General features: G+C 41.9%; 1 protein-coding gene across 1 annotated transcript; it reads right to left on the bottom strand.

The window, feature by feature from the left end:
- Positions 1-17,995: 17,995 nt before the first annotated feature.
- LOC131604300 (uncharacterized) lies at positions 17,996-19,819 on the bottom strand. Its single transcript, XM_058876746.1, has one exon. The coding sequence runs from the start codon at positions 19,817-19,819 to the stop codon at positions 17,996-17,998; it is 1,824 nt and encodes a 607-aa protein (XP_058732729.1).
- Between the last annotated feature and the right edge of the window lie 1,379 nt (positions 19,820-21,198).

Below are 21,198 nucleotides of genomic sequence, written 5' to 3' on the forward strand. Positions count from 1 at the left end.
TATAAATGTTGTTCTTTCTCTTGCCTGTAAATAGGATTGAGCCATCCTTTTGACTTACAGCCTTGCAAGACTTTTGATTGAAGATTATGTCATAACCATTGTAACTTAATTGACTTATGAACAATAAGTTATGAGTTAATCCTTCTACAAGAAGTGCATTGGATATGGAAGGAGAGTTACCAGTACTTATGGTTCCAGAGCCAATAATCTTTCCCTTCCGATCTCCTCCAAACTTTACTTCTCCAACGGGCTTAAGAACCAGGTCTTGGAACATAGACCTTCTTCCCGTCATGTGCCGCGAGCACCCAGAGTCCAGGTACCATGACATGCTTTGCTTTGTCTTCTTTGCTGCCAAGGATATTGGCAATAGAAATTATCTTCTCCTTAGGTACCCACAACTTCTTGGGTCCTTTCTTGTTAATTCTCCTCAAGTTCTGATTGAACTTGGGTTTAGCATAATAAGAAACAGGAGGTACAACATGATATTCCTTAGGTTTAGCAGCATGATATTTTCTAGGTTGTGTCACATTTTTCTTAGTGTGTCTAACATGAAAGCTTTTGACATGTGAAGTGAGCCTAATATCATGTGAGTGGCCATACTTGAACTGATCATACAATGGCTTGTATGTGATTTTCATATCATCTACAGGTTCAAGTTTGTGTGGGGTATCACCCTCAAAGCCAATGCCAACTCTTTTGTTTCTAGAAACAGCATATATCATAGAAGCAATATGACTTCTGCCAATACTTCAGATAAGAACTTTCTAAAACTCAAGTCATATTCTTTCAGAATATGGTTCAAAATAGGAATGGACTTTTCTAAATCAGAAGGAGATCCAATATCTTTGGATAATTTTAAAACTTTTTCCTTCAGTTCAGAATTTTCCACTTCCAGCTTCTTAGTTTCATAATCGAATAGTTTTTTCAGCTTTTTGTATTTGATACTAAGCTGAGCCTTGAGTTCCAGAAGTTCTGTTAAACTGGAAACTAACTCTTCTCTAGATAGTTCACAAAATACCTCTTCAGAATCTGATTCTGATGTAGATTCTGATCCATCATCAACTGTGGCCATCAATGCAATGTTTGCCTGCTCGCCTTCAGAGTCTGATTCTGATGAATCTGAATCATCCCACGTTGCCATAAGACCTTTCTTCTTATGAAACTTCTTCTTGGGATTCTCCTTCTGAAGTTTTGGACACTCACTCTTGTAGTGACCTGGCTCATTGCACTCAAAGCAAGTGACCTTCTTCTTGTCATATCTTCTACTTCTAGAAGATTCTCCTTTTTCAAGTTTCTTATAACTTTTTAAGTTCCCGAACTTCCTATGCTTGCTCTTCCAGAGTTGGTTTACCCTTCTGGAGATCATGGACAGTCCATCTTCTTCTGATTCTGATTCAGATTCTTCAGAATCTTGTTCTTCTGCCTGAAATGCGTTAGTACATTTTTTATAATTAGATTTTAACGCAATAGACTTACCTTTCTTCTGAGGTTCATTAGCGTCAAGCTCAATTTCATGACTCCTCAGAGCACTGATCAATTCTTCAAGAGAGACTTCATTCAGATTCTTGGCAATTTTGAAAGCAGTCACCATAGGACCCCATCTTCTTGGCAAGCTTTTGGTGATCTTTTTGACATGATCAGCCTTGGTGTATCCCTTGTAAAGAACTCTTAATCCAGCAATTAGAATTTGAAATCTTGAGAACATTTTCTCAATGTTTTCATCATCCTCCATCTTGAAGGCTTCATATTTCTGGATCAAGGCAAGAGCTTTGGTCTCCTTGACTTGGAAATTTCCTTCATGAGTCATTTTCAATGATTCATATATGTCATAGGCAGTTTCCCTGTTAGATATCTTCTCATATTCAGCATGAGAGATAGCATTCAGCAAAACAGTCATACACTTATGATGATTTTAGAATTGCTTCTTTTGATCATCACTCATCTCTTGTCTTGAGAGCTTTACACCACTAGCTTTCACTGGATGTTTGTAACCATCCACCAGAAGATCCCATAAGTCACCATCTAAACCAAGAAAGTAACTTTCGAGTTTATTTTTCCAATATTCAAAGTTTTCACCATCGAATACTGGTGGTCTAGTGTAGCCATTGTTACCATTTCCATTGTATTGCTCAGCAGAGCCAGATGTAGATGTAGGTGGTGGAGTTTCAACCATCTTGACTTAGCGTTTTTCTCTTCCTGAATCTTTTCTAAACACGGTTAAGTACTTGCACCTTAGAACCGACACTCTGATGCCAATTGAAGGACAGAAAAACACTTAGAAAGTGGAGGTTTGAATAAGTGTGACTTTAAAAACTCTTAAGATAAAAACAATTGCACAATGATTTTATCCTGGTTTTTATTAACGAAACTACTTCAGTCCACCCCCTTAGAGTGATTTACCTCACCTGAGGATTTAATCCACTAATCAATCTTGATTACAATAGTTTTCCACTTAGATACCCTCTAAGTCTTCTAGAGTATTCTGATCACAACTTAATCACTCTAGGAACACAATGCTTAGATACCTTCTAAGACTTCTTCTAGAGAATCCGATCACAACTTGATCTCCTCTAGTTCTTTACAAATGAATGTAAACAAATTCTTACAAGAGTTATACAATGCTTCTTAACAAGCTATAATCACAACTGTGATATTTCTCTTAAGTTTAAGCTTAATCTCACTAAGATATTACAATAGTATTGAAGTGAGGTTGAAGATGAAGTTTGAGAGCTTTTCACTTTGACAGCGTTTCTGTATTTTTGCGTAGAGTATTCTATTCATCTTCTCATCAGAACTTCAATTTATAGGCATTTGAGAAGATGATCGTTGGGAGCATTTAATGCGTTGCGTGTTCCGTACAGCATTGCATTTAATGTTTCACTCTTTTTTCAACTACCTCGAGCCTTGCTTTTCCTACTTTAACTGACTTTGCCTTTAATAGCTTCCAACGTTCCTTTTGTCAGTCAGCGTAGCCTGCCATCTTGTACTTGCTTCTGATCTGATCTTTGTAGATACAACGTTTGAATATATCAGAGCCAAACAGCTTGGTGCAGAGCATCTTCTTCTCTTCTGACCTCGAAGTGCTTCTTAGCGCAATACCATAAGAACTTCAGTGCTTCTGCTTCTGATCTCAAGTTCTTCTGATGCTTCAATAGACAATGTTCTGATTCTGCTTGACCATCTTCTAATGTCTTGTGAGAGCATGTTCTAATGTTGCATACTTGAACCTTCTGAGTAAGTGCTTCTTGTGCTGATTTGTGCATACTCTTCATATATTTCCTGAAATGGAAAATGCATTGGATTAGAGTACCACATTGTCTTATACAAAATTCATATACCTTGTTATCATCAAAACTAAGAATATTGATCAGAACAAATCTTGTTCTAACATTACTTAGATATTAAAAGATTATTGATTGAAGTGTAAATGATCTTGATTAAATAATTATTTTACCATTTATTTTGATGATATGTGATCTTACCGAGTAGATCAGATGGCCAGCAACGATGAAGTCTTGAAGTTCCGAACAGTTGAGAGGGGAAAAAGTGTTGTACCTGCAAGACACTCCGATGCCAAAGTAAGTATATGTTCCACAAGGTACAACAAAGTGATAAGATTTTTGGGGGTAAGAAAAGATTACCTTGCCCTCTGTTATGAGAGGGCTATTTAAAGGGTACCCTTATGCGAAATTGGCTCCGTCTTTTGAGGCGAAGATTTTGGTGACGCGAGGGCTAGCTGTTTGTCGTAGGGGTGGCAAAACGGGCCGGGGCCCGCCGGGCCGCCCGCGCACCCGCCAAAATTTGGCGGGTTGGGTTGGGATTCTAGGCTCGCCGCTCGCTAAAGCCCGCCCCGCCAAAACCCGCCGCCCGCCAAAGCCCGCCGCTCGCCAAAACCCGCTCCACCTCCAAAACTCACTATTTTTTTAGTTAATTCTCGTAATTGTAATTCTTGATAGTTTATTTTATACATTTATTTATAAATATATGTAATATTTTTTAGAGTAAATTTGTTAAAAAATTACTTTTATAAAAATTGTTTTAAAAAATAAGTGAAAAGTTTAATTAAAAGGTAAAAAAAAACATATTAATCTATTAAAAAAATATAAATAAAAATAGGCGGGTAAGCCCGCCGCCCGCCAACCCGCCATCTTGGCGGGGCGGGCATGATTTTGATGCCCATTTTACTTGGCGGGCATGCCCGCCCCGCTCGTTTTTTGGCGGGCATAAGGCGGGGCGGGCGGCGGGCGGGGCGGGCGGCCCGTTTTGCCACCCCTAGTTTGTCGGGCACGAGTGTGCCTCGTGGTCAGTTATCCATAGCGTTTTCCCGGAGTGGTCTGGAGGAGGTAGCCACGCGTGATCCAAAGCGCCTTGGGCCGAAGGTTGGGTTGGCCCAATTAGATCGATTGGGTCGGCCCAGAACAGGATCCCCCAAGTCGTTGCTCATGCTCGTGGGAGTGACGACTTAGAGGAAGTAGATCCGGGGGACCTGTCGGGGATGCGCGCTCATGGCATCCGAGTTGGATAGGCCTGAGGCGTCCGAGGAGAGGAAGGGACAGGCCGGGATTTTGGAAGCATAACGTTTTGGAGAAGCTAGTTGGGGGGCACGTCGCATTTAATGCGAAATGATGGCTACCCTATCCCTAGGCCATTAAGGTTAATGATTGCCATGCCGTTTCAGTGTTGCACGTGTGGCGCATGTGACATCTCTAACAGCCTATAAATACCAGGGTTTGCCATTTTCCCCAAATTTTTCAAATTCTTCTACTTGATTTTCTCTTCTCTACCGCCGACTGAGAGTTTCATTGTGGTTTTTCTCTTGTTCTTCACTTCATTCGCGAAAAACCTTACCTGTAAGTTCGTTTTTGATTTTGTTTTATGGCTTTTCATGCTTTGATGTTTGTTAGGAATCGATTGCATGTGGTTAGGGTAGGTTTTAGGGATGATTTTTAATGAAGGTATAGGATGAAACTGTCGATAGATGGTGTAGATGGAGGATTTCTCTGTCACTTACGGCGGTGTATGGTTGATTTTTTCCTGAGGATATCGTTTAGCCTTTTGATGGCAGTTTAGGACGATTGATCAACCGTGCATGAGTTTTTAGTGTCTTTTCTAGGAGAGTAGGCCAATATGGCGTAGTGTGTGTTTTCCTTTTGCTTGGATTCTGTTTTTTTGGATAGGGGCAAGGTCGCGGGCTGTTGGGTCCTTGGACCGTTGGTGCGCCCTTTCACTCTGAACGGTGGTGGAAGGGTGGATTTGATTTAACTGTCGAATTCAGTGTTCTCCCCTGTGTTTCAGGTGAAATATGGCCGAAGTGGGACGCCCGTCAGTCTCTGGTTTGTCGTCCTCTACTCCCCCAGCTCGGAAGGTGAAGTGACGACGTCGAGAGTTATTTTTTGGAAGATGACTCGGATATCTTTACTGAGATCGGGGGTTACGTGGATCCTTCCGGGGATACCTGAGGAATGGGTGGTCGGTTCTTATCCCGACCGAAGGGGATCGCGTCTGTGACGTATATACCCCCGATCTTCTCCCTATGTACGAGGTGGTCTTCCGGGAGAAGGGTTCCGTGTACCTTTTTCAGAGTTTCAGATGGCCGTTCTTAACCACTTGGAGGTGGCCCCTGCGCAACTTCATCCTTATTCGAATGCTTTTATCTGGGCGTTCGAGCTGGTCTGCTCTCACCTGAAGATAGGGGCAACCATCCCTTTGTTCTTTTATATATTCTGCGTGTAACGCACGGTGAGGGATGGTCGCTTCAGATGGGTGTCTTTGAAGCAGTTGAAGAAAATCTTCAAGTCTAACTCGGATTCCCTGAAGGGTTATATGGCCCGCTTCTTCCTCATCCGCCCTCAGTCTCGGGAGGCCCGAGATAGTGTCTTTGCTAGGGTTCCGACCGTGGATGTCAATGGTCGTCCAGTAATTAATGACATCGGGGAGCCAATCACTACTCGGAGACATAAGTTTAGAATTTTTTGGTCTCAGGATCACTTCGAGTATGGCACTGACCAGTATATTACCAAACTTTCGGATTTGGATAAGGATGCTAGGGGGGACTATGCTCTACTTCAAAATATTGTGCAGGGCCTTCCTGCGGGTTGCCAAGGTGGACCGCTCGGGGAGGCCTGTCGTGGATGAAGATGGGGAGATCATTAGAGAACCGGGCGTGATTAGTATAAAGGAACTTCTGGCTAGTGGGACTGATGATGGCGCGTTTGCCTATCTGGGTACCTGTTGAATGCAGTATAGGGCAAGCAATAGAAAAGATTTGGAAATATTGATCCGGGAATTATCGTCCTCAGAGATGGAGAGATGCCATTCAATAGTTTCTATGGTTTCGAACTTTGGATTTGAATGAGCAAAAAGTAAACAAAGATATAGGCAGGAAAAGAATAAACACATTCTTAGAAGAGAAATAACTTATCAGGAATGTAAATATATTCACTATTCACAAACATACACTTACCAACCCATTATACTCAACCTACGATACTCATCTATGTTATCACGTATCTCTCACATAAGCGTCCATCTCTGGAACACAAACGAGATCATCTCACAACTAAGGTTATCTCTAACGCGAAGTCGCGAGAACATCCGTATTCTCGCGTCGGCGATCTCTCGCGCGCCGCTCAAACACGAAAGCATTAAGAACGGATACCCACAGTGAATGCTAGCTCTAAATCTATCTCTAGAGTTCAGAACCAACAGAGTATCATCCTAGATAAGGATTCAAGAAGTTTATCTCTAAAGCACCCCAAATCCCCAGCATAGAGCAAAAATCCAGGATAACATCAACACAGATTCATAAAGCAAGTTAAATATAACATTATAATCGGTAAATATACATAAGATTCAAGTAGATGTACAAACAAACCCAACCAAAGAGAAATACACAAAGAAGAAGAGAAATGAACCGAAAATCTCCCGGTTTGTCAGCTCCGTTCGACGCTCAATCCACCCCCGATCATCCTTATGCAACCTCCGAAGTTGTTTTCTAAGCCAATTTTACTCTAAGAATGAAGTTGATGGTGTTGGGACTCAAAAATACCCAACCATGACCTAAAAATGTGATTTTTGCCCCTTTTAACGAGCTGTTGTCTTAGCAGGTCCGCTTAGCGGACCCCCTCCGCTCAGCGGACTCAAAATTGAATTCAGACGCTGATTTACTCCGCTGGAGCTCCGCTCAGCGGACCCCCCTCCGCTTAGCGGAGTCTGCTAAAAATCAGATTTTGTTTTCGCCATAACTCGAGAACCGTAACTCCGAATTGCGCCCGGTTCAAAGTGTTGGAAAGCTTATTCAATGCTCTATCCAATAATGAATGAATGGAAACCAAAATGATGATTTTGGTCATCCTTATTTTGAGTCTTTGGAAGTCCGCTTGACGGTGGCTAAGCGGGCTTTCACCAAAATTGTGAAATCGAAGTCGTGCCTTTGACACTTTATTCCTCAAGGCTCCAATAAGCATGAATACCTATAAAAACAAAGGAAAAACTATCAAATGGTATACAAGTATATGAAAATACAACTATTCACAAAGTATACGTATTTATACACAAAATGGGGAATTATTCAAACGGTATTAACAAAAGTATCGATAAGTGTCACTATTTACATACACAAAATAAGTACATTTTGGCACTTATCAAACTCTCCCCAACTTGAAACTTTGTTTGTCCTCAAACAATGTCAAATAAATCAAAGAATCAAAAGTAATAAACCAAAGAATTGTGAATCAACAAGTTTAGAAAAACCAAAAACAAATGTATGGCTCACTACAAAAACGTATAAACAAAGTAAATACTTACCACTATCCTACAACGACAACATGTAAACGAAACGAATCCTAAGTACAAAAAGCATACAAAACATTCTAACACAATACATGCTCACATCATGAATCACACCTAGCAAAATTTCATCAATGAATGAAGAACACACAAAGGTGAAGGACTTTTAACACTCATCCAACAATCTTGCTAACAAAAGATTAAATTATGCATTCATCCAAAAATCACATTGAAGATACAAAAGCAAGAATCACAAGGACTTTTCAAGGATGTAATGTGGCTTGGTTAACAAACAAGGGATATGTCCTAAGGCTAATCGAAACAAAAATTTGCCTAAACCTAAGGGAGTGATCAATCCACAAAGTTCTAAGCAACAAAATCTCGATTAAACTTACTCCTTAACCACAAGTTTCTCAAACCAATCACAATACTTATTAGCACAATTATTCGCTTCTCTTTTCTTTTTGTTTTTCAAAACTTTTTCTCCTTTTTTTCTTTCTTTTTTTCACATTTTTTTTTCTTTCTTTTCAACCTCATAGCAACAACCAAATAAGTAGCAACCATTTATCTCCCCAACTTGAATTCAACCACACCATCATATGAATACTCCCTACTTTCTAAGGCAAGGTAAAAATTCATACCAAAAATCATGGTTGAGGGTTCAAGAAAATAAAGAATCAATCATCCATGCAAAAATGAGAACTAAACACTCAAAGATAAGTATTTAGCAATAACAACATGGACATTGACAAAAAAGGCTCAAAAGGGTTAACAAACGATCACACACTCATAAGGTGAATTGACTATTTGGTTATGGTGGTTGTGCTCAAAATGAAACAAAATGCCTTGATCCTTTTCATGCTTTTATAAAATCAACATAAACAAAAGATTAAGCATAATAAAATCTAGTTAAAACAAAGATTGTGGCCTCCAGCATATGTGAACAATGAAAAGCTTCCTCACATTTATGGTTTGGGAACTAAAGTGATTCAATCAACAAGCAAGTAATGCAAAAGAATGAATTGTATGGTAATTGTACAAATGAAAAGTTTCCTAAACATGCTATGCTATAGAAAGCGATAAATAATTACCTTGAGTGATACAAATTCAAAAACAATGTCCTACCATACATCCGCAAGTTGAAACACTCAAGCTTTGGAAAATCACCTCAAAAATCTTCGAATTACCGACAAAATTCGAGTACAAACCAATAAAAGAATTAGAAAAATAAAACTAGTATCTACTACTAAATAGACTTGGTGAGAGTGGGAAAAAGGAGTGAACCAAGTGGAATAGGAATCCCACTAGTACAAAGCAAGAAAACAAAATTCTGCTATGCTCGTTTAGCGAGCTCTGTTCCGCTTAGCGGACACAGAAAAAACCAGAAAAACCAGAACAGAATTAGGTGTTCTAGCTCTCTCCACTTCACCTAAATTCCTCTTAAACATAAAAATAAACAAAAATTTACAACCGTTGGGGTGCCTCCCAACAAGCGCTTGTTTTACGTCGTTAGCTCGACACCTTTATTGTTTTGGTGTTTGGAAAGTAGCTTCCTCCAATTATGCCATGGTGGCGTCTCACCGCACAAGCCTAAAGAAAATGTCCTAACCAAAGCACTCAACAAACGTTACGGGTACAAATATATACAATGATTAAATGAACATAAAAACGAAAGTATACAACTATATACACAAACAAACACATATGTATAAGTATGGAACAAATACAATTATTATCATACAAAAAGAGAAAATTGGTGAATGTTGGATTCACAAGTTGAAAAGTGAATATTTGTTATTAAAGAGCTCATCCGAGATCAACATGTTTCACCAACATTCACCAATAAAAGTATACTTATATGTAACATATACAAGTAAACTTATATGGTGAACATAAACAAGTAAACATGTACAAGTAAATATATATAAGTGAAACTATACAATATATATGATATATACAAAGCTCAAAACCATGAAAACTATTGCGATGCAATCCACAACCATCCCCGGCAACGGCGCCATTTTGTTGACTGCAGTATAGGGCAAGCAACAGAAAAGATTTGGAAATATTGATCCGGGAATTATCGTCCTCAGAGATGGAGAGATGCCATTCAATAATTTCTACGGTTTCGAACTTTGGATTTGAATGAGCAAAAAGTAAACAAAGATATAGACAGGAAAAGAATAAACACATTCTTAGAAGAGAAATAACTTATCAGGAATGTAAATATATTCACTCTTCACAAACATACACTTACCAACCCATTATACTCAACCTACGATACTCATCTATGTTATCACGTATCTCTCACATAAGCGTCCATCTCTGGAGCACAAACGAGATCATCTCACAACTAAGGTTATCTCTAACGCGAAGTCGCGAGAACATCCGTATTCTCGCGTCGGCGATCTCTCGCGCGCCGCTCAAACACGAAAGCATTAAGAACGGATACCCACAGTGAATGCTAGCTCTAAATCTATCTCTAGAGTTCAGAACCAACAGATTATCATCCTAGATAAGGATTCAAGAAGTTTATCTCTAATGCACCCCAAATCCCCAGCATAGAGCAAAAATCCAGGATAACATCAATAAAGATTCATAAAGCAAGTTAAATATAACATTATAATCGGTAAATATACATAAGATTCAAGTAGATATACAAACAAACCCAACCAAAGAGAAATACACAAAGAAGAAGAGAAATGAACCGAAAATCTCCCGGTTTGTCAGCTCCGTTCGATGCTCAATCCACCCCCGATCATCCTTATGCAACCTCCGAAGTTGTTTTCTAAGCCAATTTTACTCTAAGAATGAAGTTGATGGTGTTGGGACTCAAAAATACCCAACCCATGACCTAAAAATGTGATTTTTGCCCCTTTTAACGAGCTGCTGTCTTAGCAGGTCCGCTTAGCAGACCCCCTCCGCTCAGCGGACTCAAAATTGCATTCAGACGCTGATTTACTCCGCTGGAGCTCCGCTCAGCGGACCCCCCTCCGCTTAGCGGAGTCTGCTAAAAATCAGATTTTGTTTTCGCCATAACTCGAGAACCGTAACTCCGAATTGCGCCCGGTTAGAAGCGTTGGAAAGCTTATTCAATGCTCTATCCAATAATGAATGAATGGAAACCAAAATGATGATTTTGGTCATCCTTATTTTGAGTCTTTGGAAGTCCGCTTGACGGTGGCTAAGCGGGCTTTCACCAAAATTGCGAAATCGAAGTCGTGCCTTTGACACTTTATTCCTCAAGGCTCCAATAAGCATGAATACCTATAAAAACAAATGAAAAACTATCAAATGGTATACAAGTATATGAAAATACAACTATTCACAAAGTATACGTATTTATACACAAAATGGGGAATTATTCAAACGGTATTAACAAAAGTATCGATAAGTGCCACTATTTACATACACAAAATAAGTACATTTTGGCACTTATCAGTATCTGCCCCTCTCCCCCTTGTTTTGTTATTTTGACTAGTCATTTTGTTGTTGTAGCTTTTGGTAATGATCTTATGACGTATTTATCCTCACGTTTTTATTTTGATTCTTTTTTTACAGAGTCGATGGATCGGACTCGTCATGAACGGATGCTCAAACAGGCGAGTAAGGCCAAAGGGATTCTCAAGAAGAGTGTAGGTCCTAGATTGGCTGCGGTGCAGAGATCCCCGACGACGGGATCGGACACTTCCTCTTCCTCCCCATCTGCTGTTGGTTCCGCCGCACCAGCTTCTGACTAGGGTGACTCCCTGAGGCCGGTCACGGTGCTTCCTTCCCCTCTTCGTCAGCAGCCAGATCCGGACGCGCTGGTTCGTCGCAAACGGAAGAGGGTCGAGACTATGGATCTGACTCGGGAAGTGGTCGATGATATCTTTACCCTTCCTTCATGCTTCCTCCAGCCCCGGTTCTTTGAGGGAGGGCCCTCTCTGTCCATTCCTCGAGCTGAATCTCTACACATTGAAGGTTTGGAGCCCTCTGTTTGGCAAAGATTCTTGGTGCAGGATGCCACGGCTGTGGTTCGGGTGCTTGAGTTGGCTACCCTTTATGCTCGTTCGGCGCCCTTATCTGCGGAAGTGGTAAGGCTGCTTGAGGAGGATGTTAAGGTGAAGACGTCTACTCTAGAAGAACGAGACCAATTGCTAAGGGAGCAGGGTGAGGAGCCGGCGACCGTGACAGCTCGGCTGAAGGCGGAGGAGGATGCCCTGGCGGACGTGCAGGGTCAGTAGACTTTGCTCTCCCATACCCTGTATGGAGTGATGTTATCTTCCTCAGTGAGGGAGGCTTCTCTTCGCCGATCTCAGGCTCCTGCTGAGGATGAGACGGAGGAGGAGAGGGTTCTCTTGACCCGGGCGGATTTGATCCAGTACATCATAGTTTTGGGGGGTGATTGTGTCAGTGCTGCCGAGGACACCTACAATTCCACAGTGGCCCAACTTAAATTGAAGAATCCCGGGATGCGGTTGGTGACTGAGGGCACCGGGCCGTACCATCGTGTGGAGGGTGACCAGATTGTTTCTCCGGTCTTCGGGGACAGGCCAGCAACTCAGGAAGCCGAGGAAGTCCAGATGGAGGAAGGTGCTTGGAGGTTTTTTGTGTTTAAATGTTTAAGTGTTGGGCCTGTGAGCCTTTTATTTTGTATTTCTATTCCGGGGGGAATGCCCCCCATTTTGATTTTGTAAGCATATTACCGGCTCGGTCTTCGTGACTATAGTCGGGCACCTTCTTGGGCTTTTTTGCCCGTTTATTTAAACGTACTTAGTTTTTAACGCTTTTCCTTGGAATTTGTGTGCATGCGTTTTAAGTTTTTGGAAGGTGTGTTATTGGTTCCTAATGTCTTTACTCATTAAAGACTTTGTTTGTTTCCCGATGTTGTTGTTCCCCTTCTTCCTTTATAAAAGGAGGTCTCATTGACCTCTCTTTCTTCATTTCTCGCAAGAATGGGTGGATCTAACGGGAAGAAGGTATCTTCAACCTTGTGTTCACGTGGGGTGAAAAAGGTGAATGAGAAGAAGAAGGATTCGACTGGCTCTGCTTCTCGCTCTCGTGGTTCTTTGAGTTCAGATGCTCGTGCTTGGGCAACTAGTGTGAGAGTTGTGACTGAGGCGAATGGTTCCGAGACCGAGTGGAATGAAGATTGGTATCAGTATATCCACTCGGAGGAATTTGCCAATCGGGAGGAATGAAGCGTTTTCTTTTCATTTGATGTTTGTTTTGTAATTTTCATGAATGATGAATAAAGTATTGTTGCTATCTTTTGAGTGTTTATTTTTCTTCTTAGGGAGATTTGCTCGACTTATAATATACTGATTGCCCAGTGTGTGGAACTGTGATCGATTGTCGGGGACATGTGCCTGGCGTTGGGTGAGTCTCGGATTTCGTTGTGCTGAGCTCTGGGGCTCATGGCGTGAAAGGTCCCCTCGCGAGCGGGGCGTTCTGCCTTTGTGGTACATAATTACGACAGGGAGGCTCGGCATTCGGGTTCCCCGAAGGACAAGGAGTCTGTTCGATTAAGAGAGCAGGCCGCACCTGTGTTTTTAACTTTAATATTGTTTAAGTTTTTCAGCTTTCCAAGGTCGAGCTAGTTCTTCTCCTTGCAAATTCTCTAGGTAGTATGGCCCGTTTTCTGTCCTTGCCCGGACACGATAGGGGCCTTCCCAATTCGTGGCCAGTTTGCCTTCTCGGGAATTTTTGTGGTTTCTTTTGAGCACTAGGCTGTCTACTTTAAATTCCCATTTAATGACCTTCGTGTCATGTCTTAGGGCGATTTTTTGCTTGAGTGAAGCTTCGCGAAGAGCGGCCCCGGTGCGGATTTCCTCGACCAGGTCGAGCTCTTTGCTGACTGCCTCGATGTTGCCCTCTGTCTCGAGTGGCTCTTCGACGCGTCTCGTGGGAACATGTATCTCGACGGGGATCACTGCCTCCGTTCCGTATATCAGTCGGAAGGGGGTCTCCCCGGTAGTGGAGTGTGGGGTGGTGCGATAGGCCCACAGGACGCTGTGCAGCTCTTCCACCCATCCTCTTTTTATCTACTTGCCCGTTAGTTTGGGGGTGCTCGACTGATGCAAAATGTTGTTTGGTCCCTAATTTTGTGACGAACTCCTGAAAACGCCCGTCAGTGAACTGGGTACCGTCAGGATGTTTCTTTTGTAGAAGCGGAGCACGTTCAGGGAAGTTACTTTGGCAAATGGTTCGGCTTCGATCTATTTAGTAAAATAGTCGACCGCGACTATTAGGTACTTGTTTTGATTGCTCTCGGTCACGAACGAGCCGGGGAGATCCATGCCCCACAACGCGAATGGCTAGGGAGATGATAAGGACTTAAGCTCGTTAGGGGGTGCAAGGTGCATGTCCGCGAAACGCTGGCATTTGCCGCACTTCTTTACGTATTCCTTGGTGTCATTTTGCATCGTGGGCCAATAATATCCGGCTTGGAGGGCTTTCCGAGCGAGGGATTTTCCTCCTAAGTGCTGGGCATTGATTCCTTCGTGTATTTCTCGGAGTATGTGGGAATCGTGTCCTCGTGTATGCACTTAAGGAGGGGTATGGAAAATCCTCACCGGTAGAGGCGATTTTCGATCAAGACGTATGAGCAGGCTCTCCTTCGGATTACAGAGGCTTCTTTTGGGTCGGCGGACATGAGGTCGCTGGTTAGGTAATTATATACGGGGGTTATCCAGAAGGCGTGTCTCCGATCGCGTTTACGAGTGTTAATGCGGATGGAGATTTGGTACTAGGTTTTGACAATACTTCCTGGATTACGGATTTGTTGTCCCCTTTCTTCCTGTTAGGGATCAAATAGTATTAATTTTTATACTATTTTTATTGGTCTCTTTAACCAATTTTTATTTAATACACATGCTTTTATTCACATAATTTACAAATATGCAATTATTCTTATTTTTATTTTATTTGAGTAGTTATTTCACTTTGTTTGTTAAATTTTGTAGAATTTTAGTAATAAGAGTATTAGATGAAAGATCATGGAAAAAGTCAAGGAAAAAACAAAACAAGTCAAGAAAAGCAAGGAAAAGTCAAAGGAGAAAAATTCAACTCAGTTCGCGCCGCGTCCCTTGTTGGCGCCGCGAACTGTGCGGAATCAGCAATCTTTTTATGATGTCATTAAGTCATGTCTTGGGACCACCTTTCTTGGAGTGGAGTGAAAGCAACCTCAAAGATACTTTTGGGACATGTGTACTTGGAGTGGAGTGGAAGCTACATCAAAGACACTTTTTGGTCCATATATTGTGATTGGTTGCATGTCTTTGAAAACAACAATAATCATTACCTTTTGTTTTATTTGAAAAAGTGAAATAATGGGATTTTTGTTTATTGTTATAAATAGAGACTTAGAGATGTCACTTAGAAGCATCACATTCCATTATCACTTAGAAAAACCAGAAAATAGTAACAATGTAGAGGTGAAGCAAAATTCCATTTTTTTTTGTCAAGGTTGGAGGTAGCTATTCCTCACTTTTCTCATGTATTCATCTTAAACTCATTGTATGTGAAAAAGATTATTATGTTGAATGTAGAAATAACTTCTTTGTGTCATTTCGAATATTTTAATTTATATTGTTGTCGAAAGAGATAATACAAATTAAGTTCTAAGAGTTATTTTCAATCAATTTATGAATTGTAGAAATAGATTCATAGTTGATTTTCTATTTGTATTCCTAGCTAAAGATTGTTAAAATAATGTTTTGAGTGAAGAAATTGCCAAAAGATTAATTTAACAAGTATCACAATATTTCTTAGACATAAGGGTATTGAGAGGATATTAGATTACATTCACATTATTGAGTTCACATGCATGGTTTAGATAATACATTCATTATGTTTCCTTTAACTCTTGTATGCAAATAATTGATGATTGAAATAGATTGATACTTTTGTCCTATTTTGAAAATTAGATTTGAATTATTGTTGAAAAAGATTATTCAAATCTTGACCTAAAGTATTCTTTCAAGTAGTGGATAAATTGTAGAAATAGATTTATACACTACTTTTCTTTTGTATCAAACATTCAAGATTGCTATATTGATATTTAGGTGGAGAAATCGGTTAAATATTGATATAGTAACTATCACAATAATATTTAGAAATAAATATTATTAAGAGGATACAAGAATATTTTCAATAATCTTGAGTTCATATATTTGTTTTAAGGAAACATGAGACATTTGGATAGTGAATCCCAACCTTGGCAAAACCTCTTTACTTGACAAAACTCTTTTATTTAATAAAAACTTCATTTTTAGTATTTTAGTCTTATTTCAAGAAGCAAAATAATTTCCTAAACACCAACAAACTCGTTTTAATTTATCAAACTTAAAACAATTGCGACTATTGAACGGCGGTAATATCACCCAATCCCTGTGGATACGATATAAAAAATATTTGCCAAAAATATACTTTTCAACACTTCCTCATGGTGGCTAGCTTTGATAGGACGTCTGCTCGGGAGTTGTGTTCCCTTGGTATGTGTTTTACTTTAGCGCTCCTGAATCGAGCCAGTCTCTCTCGTACGAGCTCTAGGTATTCGGCGAGGGCATCGCTTTTAACCTGGTATTCGCCTGAGATATGGGACACGACCAGTTGAGAATCGTTGAATACCTAAATGTCCTCGGCTTCTAGATCGTTTGCGAGACGTAATCTGGCGAGCAGGGCCTCATATTCGGTTTGGTTGTTGGATGTTGGGAACGAGAGTGAGAGGGATACTTCTATGAGGGTTCCTTCTCCATTTTCAAGAATGATCCCTGCCCCGCTGCCAGTTGAGCTGGAGGCTCCGTCCACGTATATGATCCATCTTTGGGCGTTGCAGTTCGTTGTTTCGAGGAAGGCCATTTCTAACCACGAAATCTACTAAGAGCTGTGCCTTAAGGGTTTTTCTTCCTTCGTATTTAACGTCAAACTCTGCGAGTTCTAACGACCAGGGGAGCATCCGTCCGGCTATATCGGGTCGTGCAAGAAATTGTTTCACAGGTTGCTCGGTTCGCACGACTATGGTGTGAGCTAGGAAATAGTGCCTGAGTCTTCGTGTTGTGGTTATTAAGGCGAGTCCGACCTTTTCGATCTGTTGGTATCTGATCTCGGGGCCTTGGAGTGTTTTGCTCGTGAAGTAAATGGGTTTCTGTCCTTCCGGGGTTTCGTGTATCAAGGTTGCGCTGACGGCCTCGGTGGTCACTGCGAGATAAAGGTATAGGGTTTCGCAGACCTCGGGCCTTGATAAGACCGGTGGGCTGGACAGGGATTGCTTGAGATGGGAAAGGGCGCGTTCACACTCTTCCGTCCGTTCGAAAGCGGTCTCTTTACGTAAGAGTTTGAATAAGGGAAGGGCATGTTGGGCAAATTTGGCCACAAACCTGGATAGCGACGTGAGCATGTCGTTTAAGGTTTGGATTGACTTTTTCGAGTTCGGGGTGGGCAAGTCCGAAAAAGCTCTGCATTTATCCGGGTAGGCTTTGATTCCTCTTTCTGTCAAATAGAAACGGAGGAATTTTCCTGCCCGGACGTCGAACGTGCATTTCTCGGGGTTCAACCTCATTTTGCACTTTGGGGCTTGCTCGAAGACCCTTTTAAGATGGGCGGCATGATCGGTTTCTTCTTGGGATTTGACGATCATATCGTCCATATAGACTTCGAGCATGTCGCCTATTTCCGCGCGGAAGACTTTGTTCATCATGCTCTAGTATGTTGCGCCGGCGTTCTTCAGACCGAAAGGCATTACGTTGTAATAGTAGTTGCCCGATTCAGTCATGAAGGCTGTGTATTTCTTGTCAGTTTTAGCCATGGGTATTTGATTGTACCCAGAGTAGGCGTCCATAAACGAAAGTAATTTAAAACCGGTGGAATTATCGACTAGTCTATCTATGTTAGGGAGAGGATAAGCATCTTTTGGGTAAGCCTTATTAAGATCAGTGTAGTCAGTGCACATGCGCCATTTTCCATTTGATTTTTTAACAAGTACAACATTGGAGAGCCAAGTAGTGTACTTGGCCTCAGATATAAATTTGGCCTCTAGGAGGTCTTTTACAGCTAGTTCGGCCGCAACCGTTTTTTCTGGTGACTGTTTTCTTCTTCTTTGAGCGATGGCCTTGCAGGCAGGGTCGATGGTCAGGTGATGGCAAGCCACCTCTGGGACGATCCCGGGCATCTTCGCGGAGCTCCAAGCGAATAGGTCGGCGTTTTCACGAAGGCAAACTTTTAGTTATCTTTTGACCAGGTCCGGCAGGTCTGATCCGATCTTGACTCCCCTAGTCGGATCTTCTCCGAGGGCCATGAGTTCGAAGTCTCCGTCGGGAATTGGCCGGAGGATCCCTTCTGATGCACCGAAGTTGAGTCTCTGCTCGGTTTCTCCCAGAAAATGACTGTCGAGGTCGACGGTGTCGACGCGGGGCGAAGATTTGTTGGTTTCTGAGATAGCGCTGGTCGCTGTCTCTTCTTGGGCAGGTGTCTTTATCAAGCTTAGGCCCTTGGCGGAGGCTTCGAAGCATCTCCTGGATGCTTCGATGTCGCCGTTGAGTGTCTCTACTTGTCCTTTGGCCGTGTAGTATTTAAGCTTTAGGTGCACGGTTGAGGGGACGACAAATAATTCGGCTAGCATCAGGCGTCCAAGATTGCATTGGTATATCGAGGGGCAGTCGATAACCAAGAATTGGACTTTGATAGCCCTTGCGATTTCTGCCGATCCGATCGTAACTATGAGCTCGACGAACCCCCATGGCTTAGTTACCGTGCCGTTGAAACCTTGTAGGTCTGATCCTACGTAGGTGGTGAGGTGATTGTCGTTCAGTTGCAGTGTTCTGAATACCGAACTTCCCTGATCGACCAATATCCGTCGCACGTCAAAATTGGCCATCCTAGCTCGGATGAGGAGGGGAATGTTGGCGTTGGGTGCTCCTCCGGGAAGTCCCTCTTTGTAAAAGGAGATGGAGGATGGGATGCCCTTTGTCTGGTCGAGAGTGGTGGCCTTGCTCGCGCTGGCTGAGATCAGCTTGTCAAATTTGCGTTTTACGGATCCCACAGTGAGCTTACTGAATCCTCCACCCGATATGACCATGGAGGAGGGAAACATCTCCCATGCGCTGTGAGGGGAGGTGGTTGTCGCCAATTTTGCACAGTCAGGGAGGTAAAAGTCTTTCGGCCTGGTGATGCTCATGGCCACTTGCATGGCGGGCGTATCTTCCGCCGGCTTTTCCTCGGTGACTAGTTTGGCTTCTCTGACGGCTTCCTGCTTCTTCGCATATTGCTTCAAATGTTCCTCCCTAATTAATATCTCTATGGCATCCTTTAGGTGGATGCAATCTTCTGTGTTGTGCCCGTGGCCTTTGTGGAATCGGCAGAATTTTGATTTATCCACGTTTGTTCGCGCAGGCATGGTTTTAAAGAAGCGGATCTTGCCCGTCTGAAATTCGGCGTTTGCGCATTCGTTTAAGATGCGTTCCCTTGAGGCGTTGAGCGAGGTGTATTCTCGGAATTTCCCGGATGGGGATTTGTAGTCTTTGGGATCCCAGCCCTTGTCGTCCTTCTTCTTGTCTGTTCCCCGACAACCATTCTTGCTGGTTTCTTCTTGTCTGGAATTGCGTACCGCATGAGCGGCTTCTTTTTCCTCATATTGTATGTATGCTTGAGCTTTGAGGAAAAACTCGTCAAGAGTGGCCGGCGTCTCGATTCCGACGGCTTTAGCAAAGTCCGAGCGTGGTCGGAGGCCGCGCTCGAGCAAGAATTTCTTCATATGGGCAGTGGTGGATACTTGTACTGCTTTTTTGTTAAATCTTTCTATGTACACCCGTAGAGACTCATCTTTTCCTTGGATGATGGCTTCCAGGGAGGCTTCTGACTTGGGGTGTCTCCGAGATGCCGTGAAGTGTCTGGAAAAAAGTTTCCCGAGCACTTTCCATGAAGTGATAGACTCATCGGGCAAACTTTTATACCAAGTCATGGCTCCTTTGCGCAAGGTGGTAGGGAACAAACGAAATTTGATAGCTTCGGGCACTCCTCTATAGTCGAGAAGGGCGTCGATGTTCTCCATGTGTTCGTCCGGGTCGGTGGTCCCGTCGTATGTGTTAGACGCTGGCTAAAAGATCTAGAGGGGGGGGTGAATAGATCTCACTAAGTTTTTACGGATTTTTCTACTAACTCGAGCGAAAGCGGTTCTGAATCGACTTGCGTCTATTCCGGACCGCTATTGCAAAGGTCGTATGTGTTTCAAAACCAAAATATAAGTGGAATTAATGGTGAAGTAATATGATGGCTAACCAAAACGTTTAACAACTGAAAACCAATTAACTTCTAGATTGACAACTTTGATTTGCAATGCAGTAAGATTGGATTAAGCAAAAACACAAACACTTGGTGATACGTTCAAATTGATAGTAATTCAAGTTGTGGTGAATTGTGATGTTTGTGCAGAACTTTAATTCACAATTTTAACACTTGAATCGTTGATCAATTTTGCACTTATAACCAATTATGAACAGAAAGTAAAAGAGAAAGTAAAAGCGACAAGAACACGATATTTGTTTAGGCAGTTCGTCGATCGTCCTCGCTACGACTACGTCTTCCCCCAATTCCAAATTGAAATTGGGTAATCTTTCATTAATGTTGAAAGTAGTATATACAAAGAAGATAACAAAGCGATAAACGATAAACCAATTATGTCGATCCTTTGAATCTTCTTCCCCCTTAATCTTGAACAAGATCAAGGTTATCCAAGAGCTTCACTTTGATTCCCTTCTGCAGTGTCTTGATTCCTTGAACTCCCCGTTCCTCAATCGTTACACTCAGCCGAATCCTCAATGAACGCCTCTTGATAAAAACCCCCAAGAACCACCCGTCGTGGAGGACAAAACCCGCAGATTTTATTCACCAACAAACCCCACAAACCTTCACCCACTAGGAATCTTTGTCATACCCCAAATTTGTCCTACCCTGTATTTTCATCTGGCTTAGACTTCTTATTTCATAATTTCATGTACATACTTCAATTAGGTCATTTCATAACTCATGCATTCATTAATCAATAACTTGACTTTGGGATCGAGGTTTGAAAGATTGGGGGTTTTATTGGTTTGAGACTTCTACTTCAGATAAACTTGTTTCAACTGATCCTTCTGTGTGCACTAGATTATGGAATCAGGGTTTCAGTTCATGGATATTGTGGGTTTTCCTCTTCATCAAGCTTCAAAGTTATTCTTCATCCATATTCCACAAATTCAATGATTAAGAGTCTTATTTCCCTATTTTCGTGGTGATTCAAAAGATACGGCTCATTAGTGGAACTACAAGTCATTGACATTGGGGTTCGTGCAAGAATTCGGACATATATATTAAAATTGGGGAATTGTTGCAAGATTGGAAGAAACTATGTCAAAACTTTGACTTTCGGTCGAAATCAACCAAAGAATGTTG

Source organism: Vicia villosa, linkage group LG5 (genome assembly GCF_029867415.1).
Source record: "Vicia villosa cultivar HV-30 ecotype Madison, WI linkage group LG5, Vvil1.0, whole genome shotgun sequence".
Lineage (NCBI taxonomy): Eukaryota > Viridiplantae > Streptophyta > Magnoliopsida > Fabales > Fabaceae > Vicia > Vicia villosa.

Bases quoted from the DNA above. Each gene is read 5' to 3' on its own strand.
- LOC131604300 (XM_058876746.1), bottom strand. From the start codon at position 19,819: ATGGAGAACATCGACGCCCTTCTCGACTATAGAGGAGTGCCCGAAGCT.